Here is a 16,468-nt window from a genome sequence, read left to right as displayed (position 1 = left end):
ATGTCCTCTCTTCTCTCCACACAGAAACACACTGTGCCCTTCCTCTCTTTGCCTCCGATTCTCTATCACACACACACAAAAGCCCACGCCCTCTGTCAGGATTCGAACAGTACATGCAATGTCCAGAGACCGGGCTTCATGCACAGTTAATGTCTCTGCTGTCCAGATGATTAACGTTACCAGATTCACATTCCCAAACGTTGCCCAAATTCCACTCTCCTCCCGCTTCACCTTCTGTGTTGTGCTCACTCCTGGGCTTCAGGTAAAAATAGCCGCTCCACCCTGTTCCTCTCTGCCGTCACACAGCCCGCTGTGCCTCCACTGGGATATCAGACCTGGACGAAATTGATTTTACTCAGAGGCCATGTGTCATGAAATACAACGCACGAGAACATTTTGGATTTTTTTGGCGTGTACATACATTAGTACAGTCAGTTTTTTATTCTACATGTTAACTACAGTTAAAACATGGGTTCGAGTGAATATAAAATTAGTAAAGAAATGTGTAAAATGAGTAAAACACAGCTGCCTCAGAATGGTGTTAGCTTGTTGCTACCTTTTGTAGTTTATAATAAGACTGCATGTGTTATTCAATGAATTCTGATATCTTAGTCCTTCGTCCTCATGTCACTTCTTAACATTACTGTACATGATATAGCAGCTCAGACCAGTTGCACTGAGCTACAGAAGGCTGGGCTGACAGTCAGATTCTCAGTGGGATCTGAAGTACAAGCACGCAATGGCTAATGGATAACGGAGCTTTAACTTAGAATAGAAACTTCCAAAAATTTGAAATGTAATAAAAACATTCAAGACGTCTTCTTGTTAACATGCTAGCCCCAAGGACCTGATAAGCCGATGCATATCAAAGCTTGGAGTTTGTTTAGGATTCTTTCTGCCTCCAGTTGTCACAGATCGCTTAGTACAACTTCAAGTAACTCAGTCAGAATTTACCTTTGACAAGTGATGCAATGCTGCTTTGGGAACGCTCCCAGAATCCTTGGTTGCCATGTCAGTGATAGGACTGGATGTGAAGTCTTTGCCTGTGGCCAGAATGCACACATTAGGAGTGAGTGGAAGCTCTCCAGCATGGCATATCTCTTTATGTAATGCAATAGCATCTGCTGAAGGCGTTGACATAATCCCAAAACTGAGCCATCCGGTCGGCATGCCAACAAGTTGGCAGACAAGGGATCTAAAGCAGGAGTCTCTAACAAGCAGGCAAACGAGCAAAGGAAGCAGGAGTTAGATCATTGTTGCTTAAAGTTTTGAGTTCAGCAAGACAAAAAAAAAAAATACCCCAAAATGTTGATGCTATAAATATGAATTGCTCCAATCTTGATCTCAGTGTACTTTCGTGGTGACAATATAGAAATCTTGACACTTGTTTACCAAACAAAGCTAAAACCAACCTGCCTTGCTGGAACACTGCAACCCAAATGTTTGTCCTGCTTAGCATTTACAGACTGAGGGTATAATAATGCAGGAGCAAACACATGCGGAGGGTTTGGAAAATATTAAAAGCAAAACTTTGAATTGAACCCCTCAGTGAAATCAGGGGAAGCAGTAATTCAAGACCAAACAAACAACGGGGGACTGAAATGACTGAAACAAGGTTTTCAGTTAAATCTGCAGAAACGGTGTCTGTCCCCGTGTGAGGCTAAATCACATAAATGGCGAACTTACTCAAGGGTCTCGATCGTGTCGGGGTGTGCAGCTTTCAACTGATAACACACATCACGCTTCTGGATATTTGTTAAGTGTGAAATTATAAAGGGGAGGCATTAGTTACAAGTCTGGACGAGCTTATCATAGTGTGTCCTATCAGCTGTGCTGTGTGCACGTGGGCATGTTGCCACTCTCCAATCAACGTTGATTGAGTCCAGGTGCAAGTTTGTCCTTCCAAGTGCTACGGAGCCGAGTCGATACCAATTCACCCACCAAATTTGTTTCGCGCTCGCAACAAAACTCTTGAATTACAGTATGTCGCGTTTTATATCCAAATGGTGTCAGATTCACAGAGCGGTGCGGACACGGTGTGCTGTGCTCACATATCTGAACCGTACACTGTGTGTCCTGCCTTGTCCTTTAGCAGTGAATGTTAGATCCTCTTGTCCTTGTATCATGTGTCAGCATTCATTGGAGCGTGTGCCTGGCTGCACCAGTGCCATCCAGACGTAATCCTGCATGCGAGTGTGCTTTTTTTTTTGGATTGTTTTTATTGTTTCACTAAAAACGCTTTTCTTGGAACAAGCTTAGAAGAATTCCTTGAAATGATTAGACATTAAAAGCTTTCTATAAAAACAAGAAGAAGAATATTGCCCGTTTTTTTGACACTTTTCACACACTGAGAAACATTCTGTCCAGATATCTCATACAGTTCTAGTCACTGAATACAATTGCGTCTCTTCTGAAATGACTAACCGGCTTGTCACATTTAAAAATAAGCATTCATGAAATGTGAGGACTTCCCACAAACTTCCCTTTGTCCTACAACTTATTGCCCTGTCTCTCTTTAACAAGAAGCAGGCGTGCTTGAATGGAAGAATGGTTCTGTCCTTCACACTGTCTGATTTGCTTAGGAAAGGCGCTCACGTCTAATACTAATCTGAACGACAGCAGTGGAAATCTTGGCTCAGTTTCAGAGGCTAGATTGGGCCTGGCCCAATGACCTTCTCTGAGAGAACATGGAAAGTTTGCCGGCTCAATATGTCACAGCCAGCATGAGCTTAGAAAGAGAACAAGAAAGGAGTGATTAAATGGGTTAGATCCGTGGCTGGCTTTGGTAGATGTCAGGAGGAGTGCAGCTCTAGTTGTACTATGAGATTATCGGAAATTGTATCAGGCTGGAACGCTCTCATCATGGATGCATCCAACTTTACAGAGCAGAGAATCAGAGAAATAAGAATAAGAGTACTTATAATTCCAAATGTATGTCCCTCCTGATGTTAGAGGTGATTGAGCATTGTTTTCCATATTCAGCACTGGAGTTCAATTTGTATGAGTGCAACAAGTCTAACACATCAGCAGCGATCAATAAAGCCAGCCCAGCATTATAATAAATGACAAAGCTATCATTCTGTTAGGAGGCAGACTTAAGAAATTCTCTTCCAGGCATCCCGCTGGATAAGAGCAGATCCCATCCACTGAAAATCGGTGCTTCACTGACATAAACAACTGATAAATCTGAAATTGGACATTTCTTAAGGCATAATTATAGCAAGTGAAGTAAGTTTAAAGCAAATTAGCCTCACAGGAAGTTGAAACAAAGTGTTAAAACGGGGTTAATTGAATTGTAAGCCTTGTCACAGAAGATTACCAAGTCCAAGAAACACCACTTTAATTGCGTTATTACCATGTGGATTAAGGCATGGGGTATTTTTGCCCAGTAATTATAGCTCGACTGTCCGCGCATTTTAATGCACTTTAGTCAGGACGATTTGGGCGGAGATTTTTGACAGTCCGAACAGAGGAAAGTTCCATTACAAAATGTGTCTGTAATGCTTTGGGATAACACTGGCATTTCAGCTGTAATGGTGCCCACAGAATTAGGATTAAAAGGATATATGGTGATAATGAGTAATTAATTTGACGGGACATCGCCTTGATTTCATGCTATTTATGTATCAGAGGAGAGAATCAGAGGATCCACAAATCAAAGCGACTCAGTACACTGTGGTCATTTTATGTCAGCCATGGATACTCTGCTACTCTTGTTCTCCTTTAACACCAATTCCAAATGTATTTAAAAAAAAAATCTTTCAGTCCTAAGTGGCCAAATATAGGTTACAAGATTAGCCTTGTTAGCAGTGGCGGACTCTGGATGTTTGAGGGGCAGGATTGAAGAAGATAAAAGGGGCACCAGCTGTACGGGGTGGGGCAACAGCGCGCGGAAAGTCAGGATACATTTTAGTGAAACAGAGAATTATTGACTATTTGACCGGAACTGATCCCTGGAGGGCACTTTATCACATTTAATCTACCATAGGGGCATCGAGAGGGAGCTTTCATGGCGTTTTTTTGAACATGGGGGCACCAAGGGGGGCGATAAGTAGTTTGCTTAATTTTTCAAGCAAAATGTAAGGAGTTGCTGTTTTTCTTTGTCGTTTATGATAGTGTGAAGGTTTCGGACTGCTTTCTATAAACATCAGCATGCTAGTGTTGTCATTGTGAGCATGTTAGCATGTTAATGGTAGCTGTGTGCTGTGTGTGCAGCATCACAGAGCTGCCAGCATGGATATAGACTTTTAATCTTCACTGACAGAAACACCTCTCTTCCCGCTTTCTATTGCTGAACAAATGAACCTTGTTCTGCTGCTGTTGTGACTGGTGAGGGTGGTCATTATTTTTCCGATGGACTGTTTCTCAGAGAAGCTGAGGAGGCCTTTAAATGAAGAGTTAATGCCACTGAAGCTGTGTCTGCGCTCTGGAACGATGAGGAGCACGGACAGCATCAAACCTCTTCTTTTGATACTTTATTGATCTTCTGTTGCTATCCACTTTCTACACTCGGTATGTTGGTTCGATCAGAAGAACAGCTTTACACCAGCCTCAGCGAGTCCGTCTGTTGTACGAGGGCACTACAGGCCAGATGTGTCCAGACACTGGAATTTGATCATGGCCCTCCAATTAAGCAGTGGTCTCCCTACTTTCTTGTACTTCTCACATTTGTGATTTCAACAGCAAGGGAGCCCAGGACGGTTACAGAATATCATTAGCCTAATGGACGGGAGCGCAGGATGGCAAGAATGAATGATTGCATTACGGAGCCATTTGCCGCAGACTGTACATTGACATAAATAGTGCAAACAAACAATAACTGTCCATGTGCCCATTCTACTGTATTGTGATGGCTCGCTGTGTGATACATGGGTTCAAGCCGGGGTCTGAGGGAGAGGGAGAGGGAGAGGGAGAGACGCTCGTGTCGGCCCTTGTGGCGGAGTGAGTGGGTTGGGTGGGGGCTAAGTAGCTGGGAACTGGATTTAGACACAACTCCGCGATCCGCCAGGACCACTCTGCAAAAAAAATACATGGAGCAGATAGAGAGAGGGAGAGGGACAGCGAGAGAGAATACGCAGCGCGGGAGAGAGCACTCAGCTTTTCTTTCTCTCCGAGCCATCTTGTCAAGAACGCTTGAATGGAGCCATTATGAAGCCTAGATCCAACTAGTATGGGACAGTTTAAATAACAAGAATAAAAACTAGACAGCTAGCATTATACTCTCTGAAGAAGTGGTTTCCAAACTGGGGGTTGGGACTGCCAAGAAGACTCGCGAGCTGAACTCTCAAGCTGGTCTTTCTCGAGTGGGAAATAAGAAAATTGTTTCTTTCTGGAATTTTTAATCATCTTTTTTTTTTCCCCTGTAAAATACTGTGTTGTGTGACCTCCTCAGGCCTCTCAAAAATATTACAATTAAATAAAAAATGTCTTAAAAATGTCATGGTTTGGGTTTTTGGTTTTCACTTCCTGTCTTTGTCTGTTTTCCCGACCCTTCTCTGTGTACACCTGTGTCACCTGTCATTAGTTATCACTCCGTGTATCTACGTCTGAGCTATTCCCTCACTCCGTTTCCGTCTTGTCTCCTGTGCCTGTTCCCCGGTCCTTTAGTGTTCCCTGTGTTCCTCATGTGTTCCTCATGTTTTTCTGGTTTGTCCTCATTTTTGTATTTCTCTTTAATTCTTTCTGTTGTTCTCCTTTCTTTTGTTAGTTGCTTTTAGGAATATATTTGTTGGACATGGGATTTTGGATCCGTCATCGGACATCGGCTCAATAAAGCTCACTTTTTGTTTTCAGCCTGTCTGCCTCTGTGTGTCTGCATTTGGGTTCTTTTTTGAACTGTGACAAAAAGAGGAAATAAGTCTTCGATTAAACTACTCACAACTCAGACATTGCTTCACTTAAAGAGAAAGCACTGATCTTAAGAATGATGGTATGGGTGAAGAGTTTAAGAGAGAGAAGTCATTTTGTAATTCAGGTCTTATGCTGCTTTGTATTTGCAGTGCTTGATGTTCTTAATCCAGCCTCTAACAGACTGTAAATGACCCATTTGTATGAAGGAAATAAGCAGATTTGATTTGTCAGTTTTTTGAATGAAGTCGTTAAGTACTGAAGTCATGGAAATTATGCTAATTGTTATTGATGCTACCCCATGATTGCCAAATAATAACCGATGATATGCTGCTCACATCGTCACATTTACATGTTGCTCTCCACGTCGGCTCGTTAGCGTCGCCGCCGGGCCTATCGGCATCCTCTCTCACCACCTGCACACTTGGAGTGTAGGAGCGAGGGGGTGGAGTGTCTGCAGGGTGCCATCACAGCTTCGGCCAAAGAGCGCCGTCGCAGCCTTGTCACGTCGAGTCAGTCCCGCTTCGTCTCTTCCCTCTCACCGTCTTCCTTTTTCGGTCAGGTGATGCTCGCACAGAAAAAGCCCGGCCATCTGAATCCGGAGCCCTAACGCTCTCTGTCAGCTGGCTGTCCCTGCGGTCACAGTGGAGATTCGTCTTTCTGCTGACGTCCCTTCTGTGTGGCAGAGAGTTGCCAGCCCCAGCATTCTTAAAGGCCTGCCGTGGCCTCGAGGCACAGGAGGCAGGTAAAGGTAGGTGCGTCGAGGCAACATGGATGTGTTAGGAAGTGATCAAAAGGCTAAATTACCAAATGATTGCCTTCTGGATCTGATTAATATGCTAATCCATCAACAAAACCTAAATGAACACACACACACAACATTACAGATACTAAAACACTGGAATCTTTTAGGTTTCCCTTTTTCGTTGTTCTAATTAATACCCCACGTCTTGGGCACACTTGAGGTAATTAACATTGTTTTTTGCCAGCAACACACAGCAGATGGTGATTGAAAATAGAGGGATGAGTCGCTCAATCAACCACCATTTGTCTGTAGCCATTAATTATCTAGCGAAGAATACATTCAGTCCCCAAAGTTGATAGTTTGGGGGGAAGAAGAATACTGTCCTTCTGTTCCTCATTACTCTTTAACAGCAGAAACTGCTGAAACTAGAATGCCGAATAGGGAGATTGCGATTTTAATAGCACGGTCATTATCTTCTCCCATAAGGTGGCATGCGACGGAAGGCTTGTCGGGAATAAAATGGCGCTAACAAAGACGCGTTTAGATAAATGGACGCCAGGCAACAACTAGTGGTTCATTCTGTTCTGATCCATCAAAAGAGGACTCTCAGAGATGATTGCGACCAAATGCGCAGCTTCATCCAAGACGATGGGTCCAAAAAAACCCTGCAGGAAATGTTTATTTCCCTTACAATCAAATGAGAGCCAGCGAGTCACGTGACCACTGCATGAGAACTCCACCGCCCATGTGACTAAGCTAATCATCCACGGTTTGAACATGTAATCTGATTGGAATAACATCCCCCTGCTTGCAGCTATGGCAGTCATGATATCATGACGTTTCAAGATTTCGCTTCTTCCTCCAGTTCTGGCAAAGTCTCGTCGGTTTTGCTTCACTCGAGCACTCCAGGAACTCTGCCTGGCAACAGATTAGTATTACACACTCATCTTATATGAAATTCTCTAACGATAATAAGAGGTTGCAAGAGGGACAGAGAGAAGGAGGGCAGTGAAGAGAAACCTTGAAGGGACACTGGAGGCGAGGACTCGGCGACATCATGGCCTCCCTCTTCTTTGATATTATTTTGTCATCGCCAACAGCTCCGTAATCCTGCGTTTAGGGCACACTATAATCTTGCTTTTATTCTCCCTGCCAGCCTTGTAGTCAGAGATAATCAGTGTCACCTAACTTTAATTATTGTGGTAGAATCAAGATAAATGTTGTTGCTTCAATGTCAGTTGTTCTCTATTGATACAGAAGGGAAATTTGTCCTCTTCATGTATCTCGTGCTCGGCTGACAATTAAAAAAGAGAGTTTCTTGATGGTAAATTGCCAGTAGGATTGCTCATGTTCCACCCCACAGGCTTTAATTAACTAGTCTCAGGTAGTCTAATCTTATTATCGAAGACTCCTATTTCCACACCCTAACCTGCTTACATGATACTCAGACAGGCAGTCGAAGGGATCCTCATAAAAGAGCTGCCAAATTGTGCTGGGTTTTCATTTTTAAGCCGCTCTCTACCGCTTCGGCCACAAAATGCGAACCCTTTACGCATTCTTGTCACATAGCTGGAAACAAAGGCTGAATAGTGAGTGCCATTTTCAGGATTTTCAACAGCATCCGACACGGCGGCCGCAGCTAGATGCCAAATAAAATACAGAGCTACACAACTCAGCGGCAAACATCTCAGTGTTTGTCCCACAGAGAGCCCAGCCCCATCAAACCCCATTATCTCCAAGGCTACCACTTACTTCCAACTGGAGTAGAGATAGCTGCTTATCTACTGGTTAATAATAAAAAAGACACATAACAGATAAAAAAAAAAAAAAGAAAAGCCATCCTATCGTGATGGAAAGAGAGAGTTGGGAGAGAAAAAAGCCGACAGGGAGCAGAGAGATTTCCAGGGACAGTTTCATTCTGTGGAAAGGGCAAGCAGAAGGAGACCTCCCGCTGTAATGCGGCGGCCAAGCCGAAATGAAAGCCAGCCGCTCTCTTCTCTGGGGCTAAACAGCCGCCTTAATAAAAAACACAATCAGACCCCCAACCTAAAAGTTTAATGCACATTCTTCCCATATTTCTCTTTGCGCGGGTAAAAAAAAAGGACACGGTGGAAGCTCCCGGTGTGATCCCAGCTCCCAGGCTAAGATGTGTGTTGAAGAAAAAAGGGGGAGGGGGTTGTTTTAATCATAATGAGGCCCCATTGAATATCAAGCACACCATCAACTCACTATAGCTCTCCATCGTGCTAATGAAATTGTTCGCCCCAACTTTTTAATTAACTTGCAGACTCATGGTGTGGAGTCAAGTTGTGGACACAGACAAAGACTACAGTGTTCTCTCCCAGGTGATATGAATATCAAAGAGGGAAGTTGCTCTGAATTAAGCCGAGTTTCTTTATTAGGGGAGAAACTTCAGAGGGAGACAGATGTGCTGAGGACGGGCTTGTGTCATTCCCCCCGCGTCAGTCAGCTTTCATTCAACACTTTGATATATAAGCGCAGGAGGGAGGGATGATGAATTTATTTGGAAGCCACATTTACAGCGAGCATTGTTTTCATAACTTTTAAATCTCCCTTCTTAAAAACTTCAAGGATGTCTCCTTGATAGTAATCAGAGAGAGCACAAATCATAATCATTCCGCGGCGCTGACTGAAAGTGGTACAACAGCGCTTGATGAAGGGACATTCATCACAGGGAAAGGGAGATAATAGGGGAGCCACTAAAAGAAAGAAAGGTTTTCTCTTTTTTTTTTTTCTTTTTTTTTTTTTCAAACACATTTCCCTTTATTGGCATGGTGAGGCTGATGAGAATTGCACATAAAAAATGAAATTCACAAGAAAGTCGTACAATAGGTAGAACCACAAAGGCATTGGTAAGGACTTGGCAGAAGGCAACGTGGATAGGACACAAACAGGTAACAACCCACAGCGAAACCCTCCCTCCCTCCCTCCCTCCCCCTCAGTCGCACACACACGCACAAACCTCCGGAAACAAACACACGCCTGCCTAAAATCACGCATACATACATACATTTGCTCATACACATATTGTCCTTCCAAAAGAAACATGATTACCCAACAAACGTTTAAGCAGTGGCAAGTCCTCAGTAGGTCACATTATTAAAAAGTCCGCCACAGTTGAAATTTGAACCATAAGGTGTTATAATATATTGCTACTCTAGGCAATTTACAAAGCATTTTTTTATTACAATGATTAAAGCCACATCTATCAAATGGGACACGACACCATTACCCAAACGCTATACAGACAGCAAAAAAGTAAAACAATGTTAAAACACAGGTAAAGGGTTTTTTTTTATTCCTTCTTTTCAACCAATTTTAGCCTCTTTGCATCATGAAAATTAGCTGCTTCTTGTCTCCACAGTCAAACTCCATGAAAGGGAGCCTGTGATCAGCAAAGCTTTCATACAAAAGATTTTTTCCTTCCTGTGATGGAAGCCGGTTCTCTCATTACTTGGCTGGCGCTCGAAACGGGATATTAATTGAACCAGAAACCGCAAGGTTACCTTTTATGTCATGTCGACGGCGCTGTGATATCTGGACTGTGAGCGGGGGGGGGAGGGGTGGTGATGGAAAGTGGTGCGGCATGCGATACATTGTTGAGTAGTTTTTCTCTAGGCTTATAGAATGTCATTTAAAATCTGCCAGTTAAGACAGCTGAGAGGCAGATATCCAAAGTGGTATGCGCAGTACCGACTGTCATCCTGGAATAGCCATGCACTACACAACAAACAGTTTCAACTCGACACATTTTTTTTTTTACACACAGGGCGGAGTTAAGAGTCACGTTTGCACAGATGTCACAAAGTAATGCGTGCATTACAATCACATAGACTCAATTACATCTTAAAGGGAAGAGCAGCACGTGAGAGCAGGTGACAATCATGTGTTTACCGCACAGGGTGATGTCACGGTGATGAAATGCCGAGATACTGGAATGGGGTCATCCTAGCTACCAGCGACTGGGTAATGGGTCAAGTCCAAAAATCACACAACAATAGGAGCTAAAATACAACTCTGAAAAATAATTTATTGCTTTTTATATAGTTTTTTCTTTCATTTATATTATTATCATTGTTATTATTATTAATCATCTTGTAATTATTGTGAATAATATTAGTAGTATCATCATTTTATATATATATATATATATAGTACATCAAATACAAGATCTTTAAAAAATTCAGGAAAAGGAAAATTGTAAACTTTCGTTTGGCATTCACATAATCAAGCGTGAGTGGAGCGATGATAACAAGTGTTTACAGTGGTACAACAAAATTCCTGCTAAATCATTTTATTGCTTCATGTTCTGCTTCTGTGTGGAAAGAAAAAAGACAGCGACGTGCTGCAGATGTGACTGATGGTGGAGACAGAAATCACTAAAATGATGAAGGAGGGCTGACTGCTGGAGTGATTAGCTGAATGTTTTGATTGTTTTGGAAAGGCATAGAAGGTAATATATTATCCCCACCAAAGCATTTATTGTACACCCTGTCTAGTGATTGCAAGTTAAATAACACAAATCGAAGGACAACATAAACAGTAAATAAATCTCATGAGGTACGCCACGTGAAATGGAGCCCATAAATATTCTTGATTCAAATATTAAAATAAATAGATAAATATGTATTTGGACTGATTGAAAAGATTTGAATGCTGTATTCTCTTTCACTGAAGGTAATCAAAACCAGAACCATACAAAGCAATGAAATCAAACTGAGTTTTATATATATACATATACATATATATATATATGCTGTATATATATACTGATTGCTTCAGAAATAATTAATAAAAAATGGGGTACCTTTTTTTACAATCATGAAAAACACGTTAAAAATGCATTTTACACTGGTTGTATAAGCAAAAACACTGATTGAGAAACTTTATAAACAGATAAAACTATACATGGGTGACTGTTTTTTTCCCCGACAAAATAACTTAAAAAAGGACGTTTGTTCACATGCTCCCTCAAAATGAGCAGTCGGACACATCTTTTTTCTTTTTTTTTTTTACAATCATATCATGTCTTCTAAACATCATGTAGGTGTACAATATGTTTTACAGTATTGTAATTACTACAGATCGACATTCTGAATTAAGAAATTTTCTCCTCATTTTTAAAAAAGGCTGCATTTTACAGTGCATAGCTGTAACAAATAAAGAACTTTATCCGATATGTACATAAAATAAAAATATTCCTTTTTATAGTATTTGTAAATACACGGCTACATTTCTTCTTAAAATGTAGACAACAATGTTACCTTGAGAATTTTTACCTCCAAGATACAATTCCCTATACTCTGGTTTGTAATGTAACACTAGATCCAAACACCAGATTTGAGGGAAAAAAGAAAGAAAATCAACAGCAAAAGAAAACAAATCTGGCTGAACAAGCTGCATGTTTTCACTCCCAAAGAATTGTGGGCCTTGTAGTGCTTGGAGAAAAAAAAAAAATCATGAAAGTTTGTTCTTTTCTTCTTTCATCGATGGTTGTACAGCAGTAGAGTGCACCAAACCTGTGCACCAGGTACTGAGGGTTCACTGGCTTTCCCAGAATGCATTGTCTCTTCCCAGCTCTTCAGCAGCTATGTTCATGTAAACTTTATTTTTGATATATTCATTTATATTGATATAGGTCTATAGACTTATTTTTATATACTCTATGACATAGAGTGTAAAACTTCTGGTAGTCTCGTCGTCAAAGGAGCGAGAAACAACAGTGAGGTATCAGGAGTCCCTCTTTGTGACAGACAGCAGGTGCCACTGAACTGGTTACCTTCTCAGGCTGCGCTGGGCCTCCCTCAGCAAGCTGTCAAAATCCATGGAGTCATACTTGCTTTTTGTGGAGGCTGGATCAAAGTCATCCGAATGGGAGTCTGGAAGCGGCAATAAAAGGATTGTGGTCAGTGATGAGCTGAGCAGGATTTCTTTGAAATCCCACATAAAACAAGAGGATCACTTCACAGAAAATTCTGCCTTCAGCCACTCTTGCTTGGTCATGTATAGCTCGGTGTTAGTTTGATAGCTGGGTGACAAATTAAAGAGGAAAGAAAGAAAAGGGCAGATGCTTTTAGAAGGACATGTGGGATCAGTGAAAAGTTTGATGAGAATGAAAATGATGTGAATCAAGTGAACACCTATGGGATAATGGCTAAGGCTCCATGGAGGAGGAGGTTTGTGTTGGTTTTTCCTTTAAAGGTGCACTATGTAGTTTTGGGGAATAGATTTTAGTTATAAGAGAAAGATCTTCAATTCCTGTTGTGCCATAACAAACTATATAAACAAACTCTTTGTGAAAATACAATTTCATACTGAGTTTCTTTGTTTATATGTGGCGGACCCTGCCACCTTTCTAGCTTCAAACAGTGTTCTGGGGACCGTATCGTCTTCTGAGAACAGCTTGTTTATTCAGTTATGAAAAAAATAGTTTTGTATTATTACCTCATTAATATTGTAAAAATAAAAATTCTGAGTTTGAATGTTTTCTCCAAACTACATAGTGCCCCTTTAAATTGTCACCCATCTGTAGTTATGTCTTTGGTGATCATTATTATTTAGTGTAGTTCTTCTGCAAAATCACGAGTAACATGAAAAACTTTCCTAAAAACACAATATTGCACAGTCCAGACTTTGCAATTTCTTGGCTGGCCAAAATAAAAAGTTGAAAATGTTTCATCAATAACTAGATTTTTACACAACAACCTACTACCTGATAATTCAAATAGTGAGTCCATAAAAAAGTGCCTTTTTTCACATGGAGGCAATACGCTTGAAAGCAAATCCTTCTGTCTGTCCATCTCTCATATGTCCTATTTTTCCTGATCAGCCTGATAATACATAAAGAGTATCTTATCTCTGCCAACAGACAGCTTCACAAATGGGGCCCCCAAAGGGCCCAGCAGCACACTCGGAGAGCTTTGAGAAATGGGTATGACCATGGCAGCTGGAAGACGCCAGTCGTGATCTAATGCAATGGCCAAGGGCTGGATTGTGTCACACTGCGCACCTTGAGGGATGAAAAATACCCCGGTGCTCTACTTAAAACTAATGGACAGTGTCTCCGAAAAAACAAAAAAAAAAAGAAAGAAAAAAGAAGCAAGCGCCCGCAAGATTGAGAAGACGGGGAAGAGGTTTGGATACCACACTATTATAAGATTCTCCCGTCCTCTCAATCTCTTAACCCTGTGCTATCAGACCAAAATAGCCTGTTCCTGACAAAGAGGCGGTCGAATGAAGGCCTTTCCATTTCAGTAGACTGATTAGTCAATCTCGGCATAATGTCTATCCTCAAGGCTTCGGGATTAGCAACTGTTTCTCTGTGTGTCAATTTCTCATCATGTCCTCTCTTTAAAAGCTGATGGCTTCAAGCATGTGCTTTGAAAATGTATAGTAACTGCTTCATTTATTGAGGAAAGTGCTCCTTTTCTCTCCGGTGACCTGTTGACCCTCCTGTAGCGGCGCATTATACATTCTTGACCTCACATTCTGCTGGTAAATAAAAACTGGCTGCAGATGCAAGAGTCAATAACCATCTTATATGTCATCATAGAATGGGGGAGATTAGCTTTTGTTGATGTGCAGCACTTAATATAATGGGGTATCGTTCGCTTAAAGCTCCAGTGTGTAGGACTTAGGAAGAACTATTGGCAAATATGGGATAAAATATTCATAACTATGTTTTCATTGGTGTATGATCACCTGAAACTAAGAATCATTGTATTTTCTGTTACCTTTGAACCAGCCTTTTATGTGTACAGAGGGAAGGGGTGAGGGAATTTGCAACCACGCATGTCATCGCCACACATTGGTCCTGTAAGTTTCAACATGGCTGCTCGATTTATCTAAACAAATGCAACTAGCGGAAGAGAAGAAAGTCTTCTTCCCCTCACGTCATGAAGTGGGGCATCATGCCAGAGGAAAAAGCCTCGATTTCATTCATATCTTGCATTATTTATCACGTGCGTCATTCAACCCTCAGCTGCATCCATGTGAGTACACATTTCTGTCTGAGATTTATGCATCTGATCAATGTAGAGGCCATGTACTTACATCAGCTTCACACATGCATGTTTGCTCTAAGGAATCACTTACGTTAGATGAATTCTGCTATAGCAACAACCCCCTGACTCCCAACGACGGCACTGAGTATGAATAAGTAGGCATAAGTAGGTACGCTCCCACAGTGGCCCCTCCCTCTTATGTAAATGACCGGCCCCTACGTGCCACATCAAAACTCTACCTCCTTTCAGCGCCAACAACAGCTGGCAACAGATGGATCCTGGCTCTAGAGGGAGGAGGGGTTGCTGGGACTTCACCTTGCTCCCACCTTCCTCTTCCTCACCTCTTCTTGCTTATGTTTTTTTTTGTTGTCTTTCCTCTCCCTCGTAATTTCATCTCTCCTCGTCTCCACGCTCTTAAAAGTGATTCCCACACCCACGCGTACACATATCCAACGGCGGATGAAAACTCATCTCGTACACAACAGCTGCACAGCCGCTTTTAAGTGCTACCTTGTCTTGCGTTTCATTTTCGACAAAGTAGAAACAAGCATCCACGTGAGTAATGAGTGAGTCCGCCTCGTTTTCCTTGAGATGCTACAGCTACTAGCAGGAAGGAAATGGAGCTCTATTGTTGATGTATGCTCACAGGCTGACCTCTGAACTCTCTTTGCCCTATTGAGCCACGAATGCCTGGTGGACATTAATGCCTACGAGCACAGAGATGGCTCTCTTTTGATCTGAAAACATCCCTTTTTTTTCTGTCCGATTCCCCCCCCCCCATGTTTTTCTCCTTTCACTGACAGTCCTCGCAGCTACACAAATATACTGCATGACTGCAGGGGGCTGATGGAGAGAACAAAGCTGCACTTACCCAAGTCTGTGTAATGTGATTTGCAGAACTGCTTTTGCCCGCCAAAGCACAGCTCGAACTGAGGCTCGTTTGACCTGCGTAAGGTGTGTCCGTTCTCAAGGGCGGCGAAGGCGTCGCAAGTGTAGCGGTATGTGATGAAGCCAAAATTGTCCCTGGTCAAGAATAGAAAATGATACGTCAGAGTGGAGCTGTGGGGGCAATAATAACTGAACATGGGGCCTTGTCTTAGATGACGATCACGCTATTTATATGCAAAAGAGAATCAATAAAAGTGTATCTTTGGGGCTCTGTAGGCCCAGAATTAGATGGATTGGGAGACACTCTGAGACTGCAAAAGCTCTGTCTTTGTCTAAGACCTTCAAGACTTGCCTTTGCTTTAAGATCAACAGTTACAGCAGTGCTGCTACACTAATATTAGACACATGCACAGAAAGTCCTTAGGCCTTACCCATCGTCCCTCAAGTTCACTGCACATTCTTCAATTTCGCCAAAGACTTCAAAGCGGCGCTTCAACTCTGTCCGGGTGCAGTCGGACCTCAGTCGCCCCACGTACACCACCCGTCTCTCCTCCTGCTCGTTAAGAGGAAAGACAGAGCGAAGGAAGGAGATTAAAAGGGGGGGTCTGTTTTTCCTTTTCCCCTCCCTCCCTCTCTCTTCACCGAGCCCTAATGAATTGGTCTTGATCACTCCTGTGGATACTGCAGCTGACTTTAAGCCCCCGTTTCTTTTTGTCCCCCTCCTCTGTCTGCCTGTTGTGTTCCTCTGTGATTGGTTCGGCTTGCTTCCCCGTTATCTGATAGAGTTGCAGATAGAGCGCCCTCAGTCTTCCTTGGCACTACAATTCCTTTTTCTCTCTGCAACTCATCAACCAGAGGCAGAGTGATTTTTATCAAATGATGCCATGTCTTAAGTTTGGGGCTGCTTCTTCTTTTCTAAAAATAAAGCTGCGAGGGTGACTCAGCCATGGATCAGAAAAAAAAA

At 42.2% G+C, this 16,468-nt stretch overlaps 1 protein-coding gene and 1 long non-coding RNA gene across 6 annotated transcripts in view; both read right to left on the bottom strand.

The window, feature by feature from the left end:
* Positions 1 to 237: 237 nt before the first annotated feature.
* Positions 238 to 1,749, bottom strand: LOC311251545. Its single transcript, XR_014621426.1, has 3 exons — positions 1,687 to 1,749; positions 955 to 1,043; positions 238 to 335 (listed from the first exon to the last, which is right to left on the bottom strand). It is a non-coding gene; the product is annotated as an uncharacterized lncRNA (long non-coding RNA).
* A 7,801-nt stretch (positions 1,750 to 9,550) lies between these two features.
* The window catches only part of ppargc1a (peroxisome proliferator-activated receptor gamma, coactivator 1 alpha), a 257,285-nt gene continuing 250,367 nt past the window's right edge, over positions 9,551 to 16,468 (bottom strand). For all 5 annotated transcript variants that reach the window (XM_084345075.1, XM_084345077.1, XM_084345078.1 and 2 more), the window contains 3 exons: positions 15,936 to 16,057; positions 15,488 to 15,639; positions 9,551 to 12,492 (listed from right to left, as the gene is read on the bottom strand). In XM_084345075.1, the coding sequence (XP_084201201.1) occupies positions 12,389 to 12,492; positions 15,488 to 15,639; positions 15,936 to 16,057 (378 nt within the window). In that variant the 3' untranslated portion in view covers positions 9,551 to 12,388. The remainder of the gene's footprint in view (positions 12,493 to 15,487; positions 15,640 to 15,935; positions 16,058 to 16,468) is intronic.

This window comes from Pagrus pagrus (assembly GCF_965226575.1).
Source record: "Pagrus pagrus genome assembly, chromosome: 22".
Taxonomy (NCBI): domain Eukaryota; kingdom Metazoa; phylum Chordata; class Actinopteri; order Spariformes; family Sparidae; genus Pagrus; species Pagrus pagrus.
The sequence above is the reverse complement of the archived record's forward strand: the minus strand, read 5'-3'. Positions and strand labels throughout refer to the sequence as shown.